Genomic DNA, 18,075 nt, shown 5'->3' with positions numbered 1-18,075 from the left:
AAAAAATTATGATCACTTTTCACAGATGGGCAGGCATTACTTCTAGAAAAGGGAAAATCATAACATACCTCATCTTACAACAATAGAACAATTTCTTGTTTCCCTTTGCACAATTATGTAATGAATTCTATGGTTTATTAATACCATTATCTGAATTAATGTGCATTTTAAATTTACACAAACTTTCAAACACGGCTTCTAATTAAGTTTAGCTAATACCACATTCTTATAAAACAGGAATTTTAAGGTTACAACAGACTTCAAAGCTATTCAGGGCTTATTCTCATGTAATAATTAGCTTTTCTTTCTCATTATAGCTTTTGTTCACTTAGTAGTTCTGAAACAGGAAAATACATAATAAATGAAAGTAGCAAATGTAACATCTATTGATGTCAGTATAAAACTATGGAGAAAATAAGTCATGTTAACAGCTACAAAGCTATTCTTAAGTGGAGTTCAGATATACAATATTAAACTACTGTAATAAAAAATGTATGAAACAATCTGAAGCATGTTATCAAATACTTCAATATTTTGAAAGAGCTCTATAACTCACCCAAATTTGACAGCAAACATTCATACACCCAGCAATTTGGTGCTATATAAAACTGAGTGAAATCAAACAGTTCTCAAGAGAGTATCTTTTTCGTGGTTCTCCAATTTGAATGCAGATCAGACTATCTAAAGAAATTATATTAAAAAGAAAAAACAAAACAAAAAATGCCAGGCATGGTGGTATGATTGTAATCCAAGCATTCGAGAGGCTGAGGCAAGAGGATCATTTCAAGTCTGAAACCAGCCTGGGCTACACAGCAAGACCCTGCCCCCCAAAAAGCACAAAAAAATGAACAGAAGCCAAGGCCTTCTCTTCTCCCTGAATCAGGTCACAAAACCGGCAGGCATACCCTAAAGTAGATCATTAAATCTCATCCATACAGCCAGAAAACAAGGAAATTTTTCATCTCTGAAAAGATAGAAATAGAGAAGAACCTAATAGGCCTTGTTCAGTGCCCCCTCCACCCCATTCAGTACTACTGGATCAGGCTCTCTGTGCAATGAAATAAATGTGCACTATATATCTCAGTCATAAACCTTGTAGTGTGAGGAAAAGGTAGCGCACACACACACATACACAACTCCAATGCAATGACCTACAGAGAAGGCCCATGGCACCTCTGCCTGTGTCTTGGTGAGCTAAGAGACAGGAGCTACACAAATAGCCTTTAGCTCCAATTGGGTAAGGACAGGACATGATATTTCCTGTGTGTCAATGACAACAGGAAAAGCAAGGGGCTTAGAAATCCCAATGGGGACTCAAATGGAGACAAATAAAGAAGGAGCTACAACATTTCCTCCCCATCGAGAAACTATGCGAAGAGTCTGTCTGCAAAACCACTGATAAAGTAGACACAAGTCCAACACATACTTCAGACACAAAGTCTACTGGGGGAAGTGGCTACAGAAAAACCCAACCTAAATAAATAACTTCAAATTTATATTTTACCAAGTTTTGACTTAAATCTTCAAACTTATATACCACAATGTTATAACTACATGCTTTTAATTTTCTTTTAGCTAGACCATCATAATAATTTTTACAGACAGTGAAGAAACCAGTTTTCATCACAAATACCAAGTTAGTCTTTTAACCAATCTTATATTTCCTTTCTTCAATGTCTTATAGAAGAGTCAGAAGGAGAGTTTCAAGAGTGCACATGAAGTCTACAAACTGTGTACTCTTAACAGACCTGGTATAAAAGAACTGCAAAGGAACACCAGGAAATGCCAAAGATACTTACTTGTCTAACATTGCTAATTACATGAAACATTAAATAATACTCATTTCAATGCACTGCTTAAGACACTAAATAAAGAATGCACTGCAAGCAAAATTTCTCCATCTAGTAAAAAAAAAAATATATACATAAAAACTTCACACAATCCTGAGAAAGACCTAAGAACAAATGTACAAAAGATCAATAACAATACTAGAAAATAATTAAGAACCTTAACCAGGCAGTGTTGGTGCATGCCTTTAATCTCAGCACTTGGGAGGCAGAGGCAGGAAGATCTCTGTGAGTTCAAGGCTAGCCTGGTCTACAGAGTGAGTTTCAGGACAACCAGGGCTACACAGAGAAACCGTGCCTCAAAAGAGAAAAGGAAAGAAAAGAGAAAAGAATCCCATGTGATATGCATACTAACTTCACCACTGAACTACATACCTCCACAAGAGTCTTAGATATGCTGCTATATTTTGTAAATTGGGGCATTAGACCTACAATATCCCACCTAGGCCTGTGAAACACAGGTCACAGCAATGTGTAATCACTGCAAGCCAATCTAGAGATCTTCAGTCACATGAGAGAGCAGACAATGTGACACACTCTTCCAAATACCTCCTCCATTTCCTCCCCTTTCTTCCTCTCTGATATGGAATGTTATCCATCTCCACCTTCAGAAATCCTACTAATCAGTCCTTTATGGCCCATTCTAAAGGCAACTTCATCCTCTGCTCCCCTTCCTCAATTTACTCCGGTTGAAGAAACATGGTGAACTTGCTCAGCCATATTAGAATCTAACACTAGGAATGATTTTTTTTTTCTTCTCTACTAAAACACAAACACTTAGGGGGCAACACCTATTCCTCCTGCTAATGGAGCTTAAACCCTTCAAACAAGAGGTAATAATTAAATGTACATAAAATATATAAAAGTGCAGGAATTAGTCCTGTCAAAAGTTATCACAATTGTCTTTTATTACCAATAAAATTAAATGTTAACTCAAAATAAACAATAAATATTAACAGTAAACATGTATAATTTATAGCACTGACCCTTGGTGGCCCAATAATCATGCCTGTCCACCTTGTAAGTGTCATGTCTTCATCATCTTCAAGGCCCCAGCTAACCGTACCATCACCTACTCCTTTCTGTCCTTCTTCAAGTTCTTCCAACAAGCGAAAATTCCGAGGAACTTTAACTCCTATACAAAAGAATGTCAGTGTCAACATAAAAGCTCATAATTATTAAGAGATACACTGTTTTGTTTTGTTGGGTTGGGGGGGGTTGGTTTTGGTTTTGGTTTTTGAGACAGGGTTTCTCTTTGTAGCCTTGGCTGTCCTGGACTCACTCTCTAGACCAGGCAGGCCTCGAACTCTGTGATCCACCTGCCTCTTGCCTCCAAGTGCTAGAATTAGAGGCATGCATCATCACCACCCAGCAAGAGATAAATAATTAAGCCTTTTGTAGATTAGTTTTCACAAATTATTTCACCCAAAGGCAAGCTTCCCTCAAAAACGTACTGTGTCTCAGGAAATATCTAGCCTAATAGTCCCTTAAAATGAAAATGCCAGTTTAATATCAATTGCAAACAGCTCATGGTTAGGTAGGACTTTGTGTGTCCACTCCCCCTTCTCAGCACTGGGATTTGTCTAGTTTGATCCTGCAGTACATGCTGCCATAGTCTCTGTGAGTTCCTATGTGTCATTTTTCCCTAATAGAACATCACTAGATGCCACACTCCAGGCAGGCACCATGCTCAGAAGCAGCAGGCCCTGCCCAGAGGCAGCAGAACAACACAAAACAGACTTCACTTTTGTATGTGGGTGGGCTTTTTGTTTCCTTTTGTTATTTTTTGCCTTATTGTTTTATTTTTTGGTTTAACTTTCAATTTTTTTTTGTCTTTTGAGACACAACAGAGACAGACAGACAGACAGACAGACAGACAGACAGACCATAACAACAGCAGGTGGTGGTTAGGAGGATATGGGAGGAATTTGGGGAGAAGAAAGAATATGATCAAAATATACAGTATGAAAAAAATATTTTAATGATATGTCACTAAAAAGCATTGTGTAAAACAATACAACAGTCCTGAACATGTATATAATTCCTACTCAATCAATTCTATACTGGCATATATCAATTATGAAGAAATCTTCATTTTCCCCTAGGTGAGGTTCTTAGCCAAGGGCTTTGACATAAAATTAATGAGCAAAATCAGTTAAATTAGCAAATGATTACATGAATATACACACCCCAATAATTTTTTTGTGAGAATTTCATTCAATCCTAGAAAATGCAACGAAAGTTTAAAATTTTCTAGAATACTGAGGTGGGCCACCCATGGTCCCCACTGGTCCCAGTATATCAAAGGAACCTTACATCTGCCAGATAATCCCCATCACTCAACCACTACCTAGGGCCTCAAGCACCCACACAAGCACTCTGTCACTGAGCTATGCTCCCAGCCCTATAAAGTTTTGAAAAACAAAAACTCAGCAACTAAATTGCAGCCATCATCTATATACACAGTTTATACAAATGCTAGTTTAATGGTAAATTTTTAATTCACAGAGGAAAAAATCCATCCAGATAAGATGATCCTTCTACCCTGGTGGTGGTGGCATATGCCTTTAATCCCAGAGGAGGCAGAGACAAGTGGATCTCTGAATGTGAGGCCAGCCTGGTTTGCAGAGCAAGTTCCAGGACTGCCAAGGCTACACAGATAAAGTCTGTCTTGAAAAAAAGCCCCCCAAAAAAGAGGAGGAGGAGGAGAGTGGCAAGAGGAAGAAAAGGAGGAGAAGGAGAAAAAGGAGGATGTGGTGAAATCCCGGCAGGACAGAAAATTCTGCCCAAGAGGAAGAGGAGGAAGAAGAAAAAGAATGATTATCTTATTAAAATAAAGTCACTAGGACAACAATAGCACCTGGGAGCCCCATCTCACCTGAGCATCATTACCTGTTAGTCTCCCAGCTAAGGACTACATTAAGAAAATCAAGAGCTGGGAGGTGGTGGTGCACGCATTTAATCCCAGCACTCGGGAGGCAAAGGCAGGTGGATCTCTGTGAATTTGAGATCAGCCTGGTCTATAAGAGCTAGTTCCAGGACAGCCTCCAAAGCCACAGAGAAACCCTATCTCAGAAAAACAAAAAAATTAAATAAATAAATAAATAAATAAATAAATGAAAAATAAATAAAATATAAAACATATGCCAGACACTAAATTATGACCTAGAACTGAACTAGACAAAACGAAAAAACCAAATTCAAATCAAAGTTGGAACATTTGATACATCTGACCTATAGCTTCAACCACAAGTCAAGGACCTCCAAGTTAAGACAGCTTGCTAAATTCCTGATACCATGGTATGAGCCATGTGTTACTATATTGACAGGAGAATTAATCACACAATTGTTATTCTTTATGTGAGGACCAAAAAGACTCTTGACCATCTCTCCCTGAACTACCCTAAAAGTACATTCACAAATCTATTTGCTATATATTAATACCACTAGGTAAAAGGAAATAAGCCTCAGTTATGCTAATGAATCTGGGAATAACTTTTATCACTACACAATGATAATTTTTTTTTTGGTTTTTTTTTTTTGAGACAGGGTTTCTCTGTGGCTTTGGAGACTGTCCTGGAACTAGCTCTTGTAGACCAGGCTGGTCTCGAACTCACAGAGATCCACCTGCCTCTGCCTCCTGAGTCCTGAGATTAAAGGCGTGCGACACCCCACAATGATAAATTAAAAGCAGCAAAATATCATGTAAGACTGTACTTGAGAAATTTCTCATTCTTAAGTCATTGGCATAGAGCCAATACCACCGGAAATGATAACATCACAATAGTTACCCGGTACAAAAATTTGCCTACTTACAGAAAATGTTTTTATTCTCTCAGTATTTGTGAACTGACATAAACCAAGTGCTGCTGAGACTGAACATTCAGAGACAAAATGCCTCTCCCTAAGATCTTAAAACCCAATGATAAAATCAGGTTATGCATTTGTTCAAATACAAAGCACCAAGTTGTCTGGATATGCTATAGAATTTGCAAGGACATAGACAAGCTCAAGGGACAACACAGCAGTAGTTTAACACACTCCAGTAAAGCAGCTAACAATGTTTATTGAAGAACTCTGAAGGGGGTGCTTTCCTTAGAATAAAGGAGCCACAGGCAAATAACAACACACTCTGGCTTCTCCCTTCTAGTTTTGATTTCTCAGTAAAATCAGGAATGGCACATACTTTAAAAGATGGATGTGTGGTCCTCTAACAAAGACCACTAACTGGTTACAACAGCTCTCCTGTGAAATCCAGGAAGTTGTAGTTAACTTCCATAATCAGAAGACTGAATAAAACAAAATAAACAGCTATTCCTTCAAATCACTGTTTATGAGGTAAACATCTCAAAAAAATTAAAGACTTTTCAATAACAAGCATTTCCTCTGGGGCAATTACCTCTTGTTGGTACTGTTCAGTAAACACAGCTGGTATTCTGGGTAGATGATACTAGTACAAATAACAGTTTATCTACCTGTCATTGTTTGTACTTTTCAGTAACATTTTAGTCACTACACTGAAAGACCTAAGGCACAATTACAGTATCTCCACAGAATAGATGGCTTGCAATACTCCTGATTATTAGCTATAATGCTTTTTTTTTATGTGAATTGAAGCTAAACTTCAAGTATTAAGGTGAAATCATACTGCTGCCACTCTGCCACATGGTAATCATGTACATCCATTCTAACAAGCTCATCAATTAGAAAACAAAGGACAAGCTAGGCAATAAAGCACTTATCAAAAGTCACTGTCTACATAGGGCTCTAAAGATGACAACCACCCCAAAAGGGAGGATGACAAACACAATGGCTGGGAGGAATGGGCAGAGTAACAGCTTCATCATCCCTGAAGCAAGACAATAGAGGAAAAGGATGAGCCTGGCCCAAGAACAGCAGCAAGAACTCAAGAGTTCAAAAGCCTGAGTCCTCAAGAGGGACAGAAGCATAACCCAGACTCTTCTGAGGTCAGTACCTCCTTCCATAGTAGAGCAGAGGCTCTGAGTGGTGGGAAGAGGGCAAACAAGTGATACCTAAGCATAAACACAAGTTCTCAATAGAAGGGAAACAGGCAAAAAAAAAAAAAAAAAAAGAGAGAGAGAGAGAGAACAGGGATAGGATTCAGAAAGCTAAGCTCAAACAAATTCTAGCTGGCCCAGTGGGTTTGCTGAAAGGCAGACTTGGAAGTAATAGTAGGAACTGAGATAAGTCCCACAAGCATAAACAGGCACAGTGCTTATGCAAGCAGGAGTGCTTGCTCTCTGCACAGCTGATTTGAAAACTGTGTTTTTTAAATGAAACCAAATGTAGTTCTATTACTCTATGTATTATTGTAAGTGAAGGCAAGTGACAAAAATGGGAGATATACTTGCAAAGTATGTTATCTGAGAAGGAATTTCTATCTAGAACAAAGAACTTCTCCAACTAAACAATTAAAAAGATGAAAAAGCAGTCCAATTTAAGAATAGTCAAAGAACTGGCCACAGTGGCATATGCCTATAATCCCACTACTTAGTAAGTGAAGCCCAGAGGATCAAGAGTTAAAGACCAGCTGGCAAAATGGTTCAGTAGATAAAGGTGCTTGCCACCAAGCCTGACACCCAAGTTCAATCCCTAAGCTCCACATAATGGAAGAAGAAAAGTCATCTTCCCACAAGTTATTCTCTGACCTCCGCATTCATGTTGTGGGTGGGACAGACAGACAGACAGACAGACAGACAGACAGACAGACAGACAGACACACACACACACACACACACACTCTCTGTAAGAATAAATAAATTTTTTAAAAAATGTAAAAAGCCAGTCTTGCTGTATAGTAAATTCAAGGCCAGCTTAGACTACATGACAGTTTTAAAATTTAAGATTAAAAACGAAAATAAACCCAGGCGGTGGTAGCACATGCCTTTAATGCCAGCACTTGGGAGGCAGAGACAGGCAGATAGCTGTGAGTTTGAGGCCAGCAGAGTTTGAGTGAGCAGAGTGAGTTCCAGGACAGCCAGGGCTACACAGAGAAACCCTGTCTCAAAAAAAAAAAAAAAAAAAAAAAAAAAAAAAGTTGACGGATATGGAATCTTCTCAAGAACACATATAAATAGCTAATAAACACAAAAAAGGATACTCAGTATCACTAGGCATAGTGGAAAATGTCAATCAAAACCATAGTATGACTTTTTTTATGGTGCTTCCTAGGTGATCTATCAGCTGTGTCAAGATAAAGCTGAACATCTCCTTCGAAGCCACCCAAAGTCATTAAATTCAAACTTCACACAGCCACAGAAGTAGCTGCTAATGCTCTAGGTGAAGAGTGGAAGGGTTATATAGTCCAAATCAGTGGTGGGAATGACAAACAAGGCTTTCCTATGAAGCAAAGTGTCTTGACCCACAGCAGAATCTTCCTGCTGTTGAGTAAGGGGCATTCTTGTTATAGACCAAGAACTAAAGAGAGGAAGCAAAAGTCTGGTCACAGATGCACTGTGGATACCAACTCTCAATTGTGTGTGTGTTGGGCAGGGCAGTATTCTTGGATTGACAAGATATTACTATGCCTTGGTAGGTAGGGCCCAAAAGAGCTAACAGAATTGAAATTTTTCAGTCTCTCTAAAGATGATGTCCACCAGGATGTTATTAGGAAGCCCTCAAACAAAGAAAATAAAGGCACAGGGCCAAAGCACCCGAGATTACTCCCCATGGCCTGCAACACAAATTTTGACATGCTTTTCTGAAGAAATGATGCATAATAAAAAATGCTAAAGAATATATTAAACTTTTGGCCAACAGATGAAAGAAGCCAAAGAAAAACACCAGGAACAGATAGACTGCCAAGAGACAGGCTGTCCTCACGCTGCCTTCTAAGTCTGAGTACAGTGACATGAGTCTTTAAGAGGGATAAATGATCAGACAATGATTCTCAAACAAAGCAGTAAGATACAATGCCATATCCTATGCACAGGATGGCTGGAACCAAACGTCAGGAAGTACTGGTGAGCATGTGGAGAAAGCAGGATCATCAGACACTGCTTAAGACTATAAAGTCAGTTCCCTCTGGAAGACACAGCAGCAGTTTCTTTAACACTTAAACACAGTCATCACTATTCCCCAACAATTCCATTTCTAGGTCTCTACCTTAAAAGTATATTTCCAAACACATACAAATGTTCACAGTAGCCTTACTCCCAATAGCCAAAATAAAATTTTTAAAGTAGCCAAATGTCCATCAACAGGTGAATGGACAAATAAAATGTATGGAATAGAAGATATACCACATTTCTTCAAGCACAAACAGTATAAAAATACTGATGTATACTGCAACATAAATGGCCCTTAAACACATTGCATGGAGTATGTTTTCCACCACTGTAACAAACTACCTAAGCAACTAAGGTCCTTCCTCAGGTATCCCAAAGGGTCTCAAACCAGTGGGAAGGTAGAACCATCAGGGTGGAAGGGCATGGAGGAGGAGGAAAGCTGCTTACCTCACAACCTTCAGGAAGCACAAAAACAGAGAAAAAAGGGCAAAGAACAAGAAGAAACCCCTTTCTTATACTTTCTTGTTCCTGGTCCTTTCCTCTGTTTGTGTGCTTCGTGAAGGTCGTGACCTTACTCAGACTGCAACTTCCCACCCCTCCCCAAAATATCCTCAAATTATGAATGTATCAAGGGATTAGTGACCACATGAAAAGACAAAGGGGCGAGTCTACTGAGACAGTAATGTGGAAGCTGCTAAACGCCAGGGGGAGTAGAATAGTGCTAATGTGTGCAGAATTATTCTCCAAAAACTGAAAATGTTTTCAAGTGACAGCAGCAGTGGTTGTACACATTCTGAAACCTTAAAGCACTCTTGACACCACTGAGAGTGAAAGACACATCACCGATAGACCAGAGGCAGGAAAGCTCGAGGAAGGCCTAGTCTCTGGTCCAGTTCATATTTTTATTTTATGCTCTAAAACTCCCAGGTGGGGTGAAAAAGCAAGAGAAATTTTATAGAAGCTATGTAGCAGTCAGCAAGTTGTTATGGGTAGCAAGTACAAGTAGTGCTCTAAATAAACCAATAAACCAGGATCTGATTGGCCTTTGTTTAAAACCTTCACACACATCTAAATACACTAAACTCCATCAGACTGTACTCATTAAATAGACTTAAGTAGTACATTTCAGTAACACTTTTTTCTGGGTTGTTTGTTTGTTTTTAAGGTAGAAAACTAGTTCCCTAAAACTGAATTCAATTTTCAGCATCCTCATGATCTGTCTGGTCAAGTCCCAAGAAGAACGGTAACTGCTGCATCCCGAGTGGCTGGGTCCTGGGGGATGAAGAAAGGAAAGACACACATACAGAAAAGCTGGGGACTGGTGGGGTATGTACACTCTGATGGAATGGCACCAACTACACACAACTGGGAACCTCAGCATTTTTATTATTTTATTTATCTTATCAGCCTAGACCTAGAAGGGTGGCTTACCAGTTTCTCAAGGGTCTGAGCATATCAATAATATACATTCATTCAGGACTGCAACACTCTTATTTGTTCTTTTCATGTTCACTCGGGCTTTCTTGGCTTCTCCCACAGGTAACTTGAAATCCTTTATGATAGCAGGGTCCCAGAGCTACTGTTCAATCTTCCCAGTCTTCTCCAATAAATAAATGGTGGCAGTTTGACATTACGGCGGCTTGAATGGGAATGACCCCACATGTTCACAAGCTTGAATATTTGGTCCCCAGTTGGTGGAGCTGTTTGGAAAAGAATTAGGTGTGGCCTTGATGAAGGAGGTCTGTCACTGAGGGTGGTTTTCAAAACACTCCTGATATTCCAAGTATGCCATCTCACTGCTTCCAACTTGTAGATTAAGATGCAAGCTCTCTGCTACTGTAGCTGGCAAGCCTTTGTTCCACCATCATGGGCTAACCCTCTGAAACTGTAAGTTCCAAATTAAACATTTGGTGTAGTGTTTTAGTAACACAGAGGCTGATACTAGGGAGTGAACTGATGCTGCAATAGGCTTAGTCATGATATGCTTTTGGAGAATTGGGAAGACTGATGGACTTGGGACCAGGAAAATGGTTGACCACTGTAAGCAGGACTTAACAGAACATCCTAGTAGGCGTTGGGAAGACAATAATACTGACAGAATGTGGACCATAAAGACCCGGCTCCAGAAGTTCCAGAGACCAATAGAAGCAACTGGGCTAGAGACAATTCTTGTTATTTGGCAAAGAATATGGCTATTTTCTGCCCTTGTCTAAGAATCTGCCTAATGCTAAATTGAAAAGTATTGAATTAATTTCCTTAGCAGAGATTTCAAGACAGACTAATGCTGACTCTATCTCATGGTTATTAGTAATCACTTACGCAGGTCCATAATGGAAAAAAGCAAACAGAGAATAAGGTATAAAAAACATACAGTCTGAAGTGAAAAATGTAAACCTTCCAACTGGTAAACAGGAAAGGCCTGGGGAATATTTTGCGCCTAAACAACAAGAACAAAGGAAAGCTTCTGAAAATGTAAGGGCCAGGCACCCAAAGCAGGCAAGTCACCTGGCAGTGTTGTCCATGTTGTTCTGGCTCTACAGTGATGAGGGATGCATGAGTAAAGGGGTTGTGGAAATCTTCCTCTGTGGTTAAGGAGAGCCTGAGGCCAGACATGGCAGGGGAGTCCTCCACAGAGGCCCCAAGGGCTATGAAAAGGACGCCTAGACTTGTGTTAGAGAACTCAAGGGAAGATGCCAGAGCCATGGAATGTCTTCCAGGGGAGCTGCAGATAAGGAGTTGAACAAGCACAGGAGAGAGAAGTGTGTTGCAGTCAGCAAAGCTGGAAGGGCAGAGCCATCTAAGCACCCTGACACCACACATGGAGCTACAGGATTTGGAGTTTGCCCTGCTGGTTTTAAGTCTTGCTTTAGTCCAGTATTTCATCACTGAGCTCCCTTTCCTCCCCTTTGGAATGGTAATGTAAATCCTGTGTCATTGTATGTTGGAAGTATATAATTTGCATTTTGATTTTATATGGTGCTACAATTAAGAGACTGATTTGAGTCTAAGAAGAGAATGTAGACTTTTAAACTGTGCTGAGACTATAAAAGACTGAGATTATAGTTATAGTTATAGCATTATAATAGGGCCACAAGCCTATGGGGACCAGGAAACGGAATACGGTGGTTTAAATGAGAATGTCCCCAAAGTATGCTTGGTCCCCAGTTGGTTTAACTGTTTGGAATTGGGTATGACTTGTTGGAGGAGATGTATCACTTGCTTTGAGGTTTCAAAGGATTCACACCATACCCACTGTGCTTGCTCTGCCCCATGGCTGTGTCTCAAGACATGAGTTCTCAGGCCACTGCTCTAGCACTATACCTGACTATCTGGTGCCATGACGGTCACAGACTCTAACCCCCTGAAACCATAAACCCCAAATAAACTTTCTCCTATAAGTTGCTTTTGTCATAGTACCAAGCAAACAGTAACTAAGACAACAGTCTTATCTAAAGGTCTATTTGGGAAAATAGGTAAGTGAGGTATTTCTAAGAGATGTAGTTCTATGGGAGGAGGGGGTAATAAAAGTTCAGCAAAGCATTTTATTTTTCCTTAGCACTCACATGTACTTGGGTTCAATCCCCAGCAACATACCCACACACCAAAAGGGGCCACTTCAGGAATAATAGATTTGATACAAAAAAGGTTTAAGACTTAACAAATCAGATTGGGTCTAGGACCCACTATAATGATGCCTTTGTATCAACCATTCACAGCATTACCAATAACCTTCTTCACCCTCCTTTCCTCAAAATAACTTCAAAAAGAATATAATGTATAGCCATCCTTAAGAGAATATGTATTTTCCTGAAATACCAAATTTAAGTTTACAAAAAATCTGTTAATGTCAAACAATATTTACACACTATGAACAGTTTTCCTTTTTTAAAAATTAGGTTTTATGTGCACAAGTATTTTTGTATGTATGTATGCCTAGTACCTATGGAGGTCAAAAGAAGACATAGGATTACCTAGAATAGAGTTAACGATGACTATAAACTACTATGTGGGTGCTAGGAACTGCAAGATCTCTTAACCACTGAGCCATCTAATCTACCCATTAGTTTGTTTTTTTTTTTTAATTTTTAAATACATCATTTCACTCCATATAAGATGAAGTTTTAATGATCTATAATGCCCTTAATCTCTATCATGACAAAGATCTTTATCTTTATGAAATAACATCACTAGCTTCCCACACACACACCCTCCCACATTTTTAGTTACACTCTGTGACGTAGTCTGACCTGAAACTCACTATGTCCTCAAATTTACAATTCTCTTTCTTCAAGTGTTGGATTCCAGGCATAAATCATCACACCTGGCTCACATCACTGGACATGCACAAAATAAACCAAAGCATACATAAAACACAGTATGATACCAAAACAGATTAAAGAGTCTGTGCTCAAGACACTAGCCCTGGAATATTTACAAAATGATGTCAAAGAGGTAGCAACAAAGTTTGTATATTACTCATCTCATGTTCAGTAACTCAAGTTTGGCCTTATTGTTGGGTTATTTATCTAAATAATCCTGACAAAGTCATTTTATGCCTAGAGTTCTACTGCTCATATACAAAATAAACATGGCATAGAAGATAGCAGAGCCACAATGTACTGTCTATTACAACTATTATTCAACATGTATAAGGACCTTAAGATTCAGATGACAAAAAGATTTCTCTTCTATAGTCTGAAACTCTGTTAAGTTCCAATTTATTCTCACACAAATAAACTAAAACTCTATAAACAATACACCATCCCCAACCCTGGTCTGACTGCCTAGTTTCCATATAGTTCAGGTTTATTTTACATTAGTTCTTAAGCAATGAATCATTATTCTAGTCAACATGTTTTCTATCTACTTTGAAGTTTTATGTTAGAGCTCCCAAAATAATTACTAAGTGAATGTTTCCATAGTTAGGTAGCTTGCTATGAATGGTCCCCATCTGCATATATTTCGGTTAACACAGTGGAAAGAACACCAAACCCAACTATTCCAAAATCCCTCTATGGTATGCTATGCTATCATTACATAAAGTACAAGTGTGTATATGTGGAGGCAGAGATCAACATCAAATATCTTCCTCAAAAGCTTCTTCACTTTTTGAGACAGTGTTTCCTACAAAACATGGAACTTACTGATTGGTTAGGGTAGCTGGCCAATAAGCGCCAGAAATCCACCTGTCTTGCCCACGATATGGTAAGCACTGGGTTAGAGATGCACACTCCTGGGACCCTCTAGCTTTATGTGGGTTCTGGAGATCTTAACTAAGGTCCCCATGCTTCCTGGCACATAGTTTACTGACTGAGCATCTTCCCAGCACTTTGTTTTGGTTCATAAGACAGGGTCTCATGTATCCTGTGATCTGCTCACAAGCACACGCACACACACAAACACACTATGTAGCCAAGGATGACCTCAAGCTCCTGATTCTCCTACCCCCCCTTCCAAGTTACTTCTTCCACATCCACACAAATGGAAAAACAGGTTCTAAGAAAAGAATGATTTCAGATGGGTATGGTACTATACAGGCCTGTAACCTTAGCTATCTGGAAGGCTTAGACAGGAGGATCACAAGTTCGGGGCCTATTTAGGCAACTCAGCAGTACCCTGTACCACATTAAAGTCAAAAGAGAGCTGGGAATACAGCACTATAGTAGAGTAGCTGCAAAACATATATAAGAAGCCCTAGACTCAACCGAAATATCCAAAGGATGATGTCATAGTACTGAAAAACTTTCACACAGGAATCTCTTGAGATAGTTTGCTAGATGATCCAACTTACAAGTGTTCACCTATTCACCAAATCTGAGAAAGGAACCTTCTTGTTCTGTACCTGACATGTAATTACAAGAAAAGAGAGTGGTGTTCAAACTACATTTGGCAAGTGTTTCATCAAAAATATGAAACTGTAATGTCTTTAATATGTTTAAGTTATGCTAATTCCTCACATTTGTAGTCAGAGTTTTTAATGTCTTGACATTTTCAAAGATCTCAGAATAACTTTTTTCACTTAACTGATTGCTTTGAACAAGTTTAGTATCCATTTTTACTTCCCCAAACCACTCTATACAGAAAGAATTGTATGACGAGGCTGTATTATTTGATCACAGTATCAAGAGTTTATAAAGCATATATTCATATCAAGAACACCAAGAAAAATCTACTAGGCCCAAAGTGAAAGTTTCAGGAGGAAAACAGACAAGAGTTCAACCCTTCCATCACTTATTTCTCAGGCTCAGGTTATTCTCTTCCAGTACTACTTGTGAGCACTGGCAGGCATATACACGTTAGGAAAACACTGGCATGGCTAAAGAGCACAACAGTCTAGAGCAGTAGGGAAATCACAATACTGCCACATTAGTCTTTTTAGTTTACTAAACACTGATCACTTCTGAAAAGGATAATTATCTTTCTGTGGTTAGGTCCTTTCCTTACACAGACCTACACAATGGTAAAAATCTCATTTTTTCTTTAATCCTCCCATGTACCTTCAAAGAAACTACAGTCCCAGCACAACACTAACACAATCTAAGGAATTTTTTTTAATATTTCATGTTACAATGTCATGTGGTACCTAAATTGGGTACTTGATACCAAAACAGGACCTTAAGTAAAAACTGGAAATATGAATATGATATGGACTTACAGTAAACATGTTGATGCATTGGGTCATTAATTTTGACAAATGTGTTACACTAAGCTATCAAAGGGAGAGAACTGAATGTTGAGATGTGCACCCCTCACAATCATCTCAATTTTTGTGTAAATTTAAAAACTATTACAGAAGAGTGTTTAGACTTTGTTTGCTTTAGAGACAGACTTTACTATCTAACTCAGGCTTGAATTCATAACCTTGAATTCATTATGCAGTCCAGGCCCATCTTGAGCTCACACCCCTTCTACCTCATTGCTGGGATTATAGGTATACACTACCACAGAGCACACAGACTTTCTTTACACAGTAAATTACTTGCAATAATTGAATCAAATGAAATTTTACAAATGCTAAACATTAATAAACATTCTTTCCCTTGATTAATGTTTAAGTGAAGTTCTATGAAATCCTCTTGACTCACAGGGAAAGGAAGGAGAAAACTGCAGACCCATTTCTACATGGGAAGGAACTAAGTGTGTAAAAGCAGCAAACATCTAGGAAGGAATATAAGAAAGTCACCATCTAGACTAAAACAGAATAAAGTTCATCCTTTAAGGAATACTCCAAAATTAGTTACTCATTACAGAGAGAGTACTAGACTATACTCTTCTATTCCTGACCAGCTAGCTGTGTATAAGCTTTTACTTCTTTGTTTCTCGATTTTTCTCAACAGAAATACTTAGTCTAATTTGAATTTGTTTTCCTCCAAACTTTTTTTTTCAGTTAGAGTTCAAGGCCAGCCTAGAGCTACATGAGACGCTGACTCAAAAAAATGAATAAGTTCAATTTTCTAACATGTATTTTAATTATACAAAAAGGTTTCCCACTTCATTGATCTAAAACCAGTGAAAATAATAAGCAGGATACAGATATCTAACAAGCAATAAGGACACAAAAAAACCCATCACAGCTTATTTATAGTATACATTCAATTTCCAAAAACAAAACAGCTTAACAAAAAGTATATGCCACTCATGTTATAATTACTGATCTTTTCAAAATAATGAACATTCTTTCAGAAGAGTAGTGTTAAATTCATGTTTCAATAAGCAAATGCAATCACAAATAGACATTTTTCATATTACAATGCACTATTTTATTAGTTAAATTTTAAAGTATTGAGCACAACTCTTTAAAAATCATGGCCCCATTCATAAGAACATAGATTTCAAATTAAAGTATCACTTTAAAAATAGTACTTGGTCGTAGTTAGCTCTGACCAGAAGAACACTGATGTATTTCCCCGAGGTAAAACTGCTGAAGATTTTACTATCTATGACACTTATACACAATGAAGGTAAGAGTTAATCGGTATGAAAAACATCCACTCCTCAACCTCTTCCATTTCTACGACCCAGATTCAATAAAAACTAGAAGGAAAAAAAAAATAAATCTTATGAGCCATCATTTTTAAATGCTAAAACTCCACTTTTTAATTTGACATTTTTAAGTCAAATGTCTAAATCCCATCAATATTAGATTCCAAGTCTCTGCTAATAGGAAACCGATCACTGGAAACAGGAGTCGGACCCTTTTCTAAGCACCAGTTGTTCTGCAATTAGCTCTCGTCTTGCGCAGTGTACTGTAGGGTTTTTTTTTTTTTCAAATAAATAAAAATAAATAAATAAAGCACGCCTTCGGCCAGCTAGCTGAGTGAAACCATCGCTCCCTTATTCCAAACAGCAGTCGTCCTCCCTGTCAGTCCTTGTCCTCCCGCACGTGTCAGGTGGGATCCCAGCCGAGACCCCCAGCGCCATCCAGGGCGCCCCTCGGCCGGGCGTCGCTGCGGGGCAGTGACAGTCGCCACGCCGGGCCTCCCCGGCACACTCCCCCCACGGCGCCGCTGCGGCTGCGGCTGCGGCGGCCTGCTGTGCCCGAGCTCCCGCAGGGCCCCCCGGGTAGTGGGCGCGCGGGCTCGCCGGCCCCGCGGGCTCCGACCTCCCGCCGCTTGCTGCCCCCCCGCGCGCCCCGCGTGGCCCTCCACACTGCGCACCCGCAGCCCCGCGCGGCCGCCCGCCCGGCAGCCAGCAGCCAGAGCGCGGCCGACCGGGATAGGCACCGACCTGTGGAGACCGCCATCTTCTCCTGCTCCCAGACGCAGCCGCCCCACGCAGGACGTCAGCGTCACTTCCGTCAGCGCTCCGCTCTGCGTCACAGAGGACCCCGCGGTGGGGACGCTGCTGAACTCCGGTCCGGCGGGCCAAAAACTTCCCCCTGCAGATCCCTGGGACATTTGATTCTACAATAAATGCCAAAGAAAACCCTCGGGAGGCGTTAGGAGACGACGGCAGGCCTTGGCAAGAGTTTGCTTAAGTCTTTCAAAGATGTGTGATCTCCAACACTGTCTCTTTAGTGTGCTCAAGGGGAAATCCCCCGATGAATCTTTGTATTAAATGTTGAAATAATGTCTAGACAAATTGTAGCAGTTACATCACGCCAACGTTTTATTAAGAACAAACACAAAACATGGGTATTGAAAACTGTGCCGAAAAAATATTCCGAAGGCCTGGGCTCATGCTGATGTAGGCCTCCAATG

The 18,075-nt window shown here is 39.6% G+C and overlaps 1 protein-coding gene across 2 annotated transcripts in view; it reads right to left on the bottom strand.

Moving 5' to 3' along the window:
* Nucleotides 1-17,692, bottom strand: part of Ube2v2 (ubiquitin conjugating enzyme E2 V2) — a 29,554-nt gene extending 11,862 nt beyond the window's left edge. The window contains exons 1-2 of one of the 2 annotated variants that reach the window (XM_027413437.2): nucleotides 17,603-17,692; nucleotides 2,834-2,982 (exon numbers count right to left, since the gene is read on the bottom strand). In XM_027413437.2, the coding sequence (XP_027269238.1) occupies nucleotides 2,834-2,982; nucleotides 17,603-17,618 (165 nt within the window). In that variant the 5' untranslated portion in view covers nucleotides 17,619-17,692. Of the gene's footprint in view, nucleotides 1-2,833; nucleotides 2,983-10,306; nucleotides 10,576-17,602 lie in introns of those variants that run through there. The other variant, XM_027413438.2, reaches the window with a different exon arrangement.
* Nucleotides 17,693-18,075: the final 383 nt, after the last annotated feature.

The sequence above is a fragment of the Cricetulus griseus genome, chromosome 4 (assembly GCF_003668045.3).
Source record: "Cricetulus griseus strain 17A/GY chromosome 4, alternate assembly CriGri-PICRH-1.0, whole genome shotgun sequence".
Taxonomy (NCBI): domain Eukaryota; kingdom Metazoa; phylum Chordata; class Mammalia; order Rodentia; family Cricetidae; genus Cricetulus; species Cricetulus griseus.
This window is presented reverse-complemented; position numbering and strand designations above follow the sequence as displayed.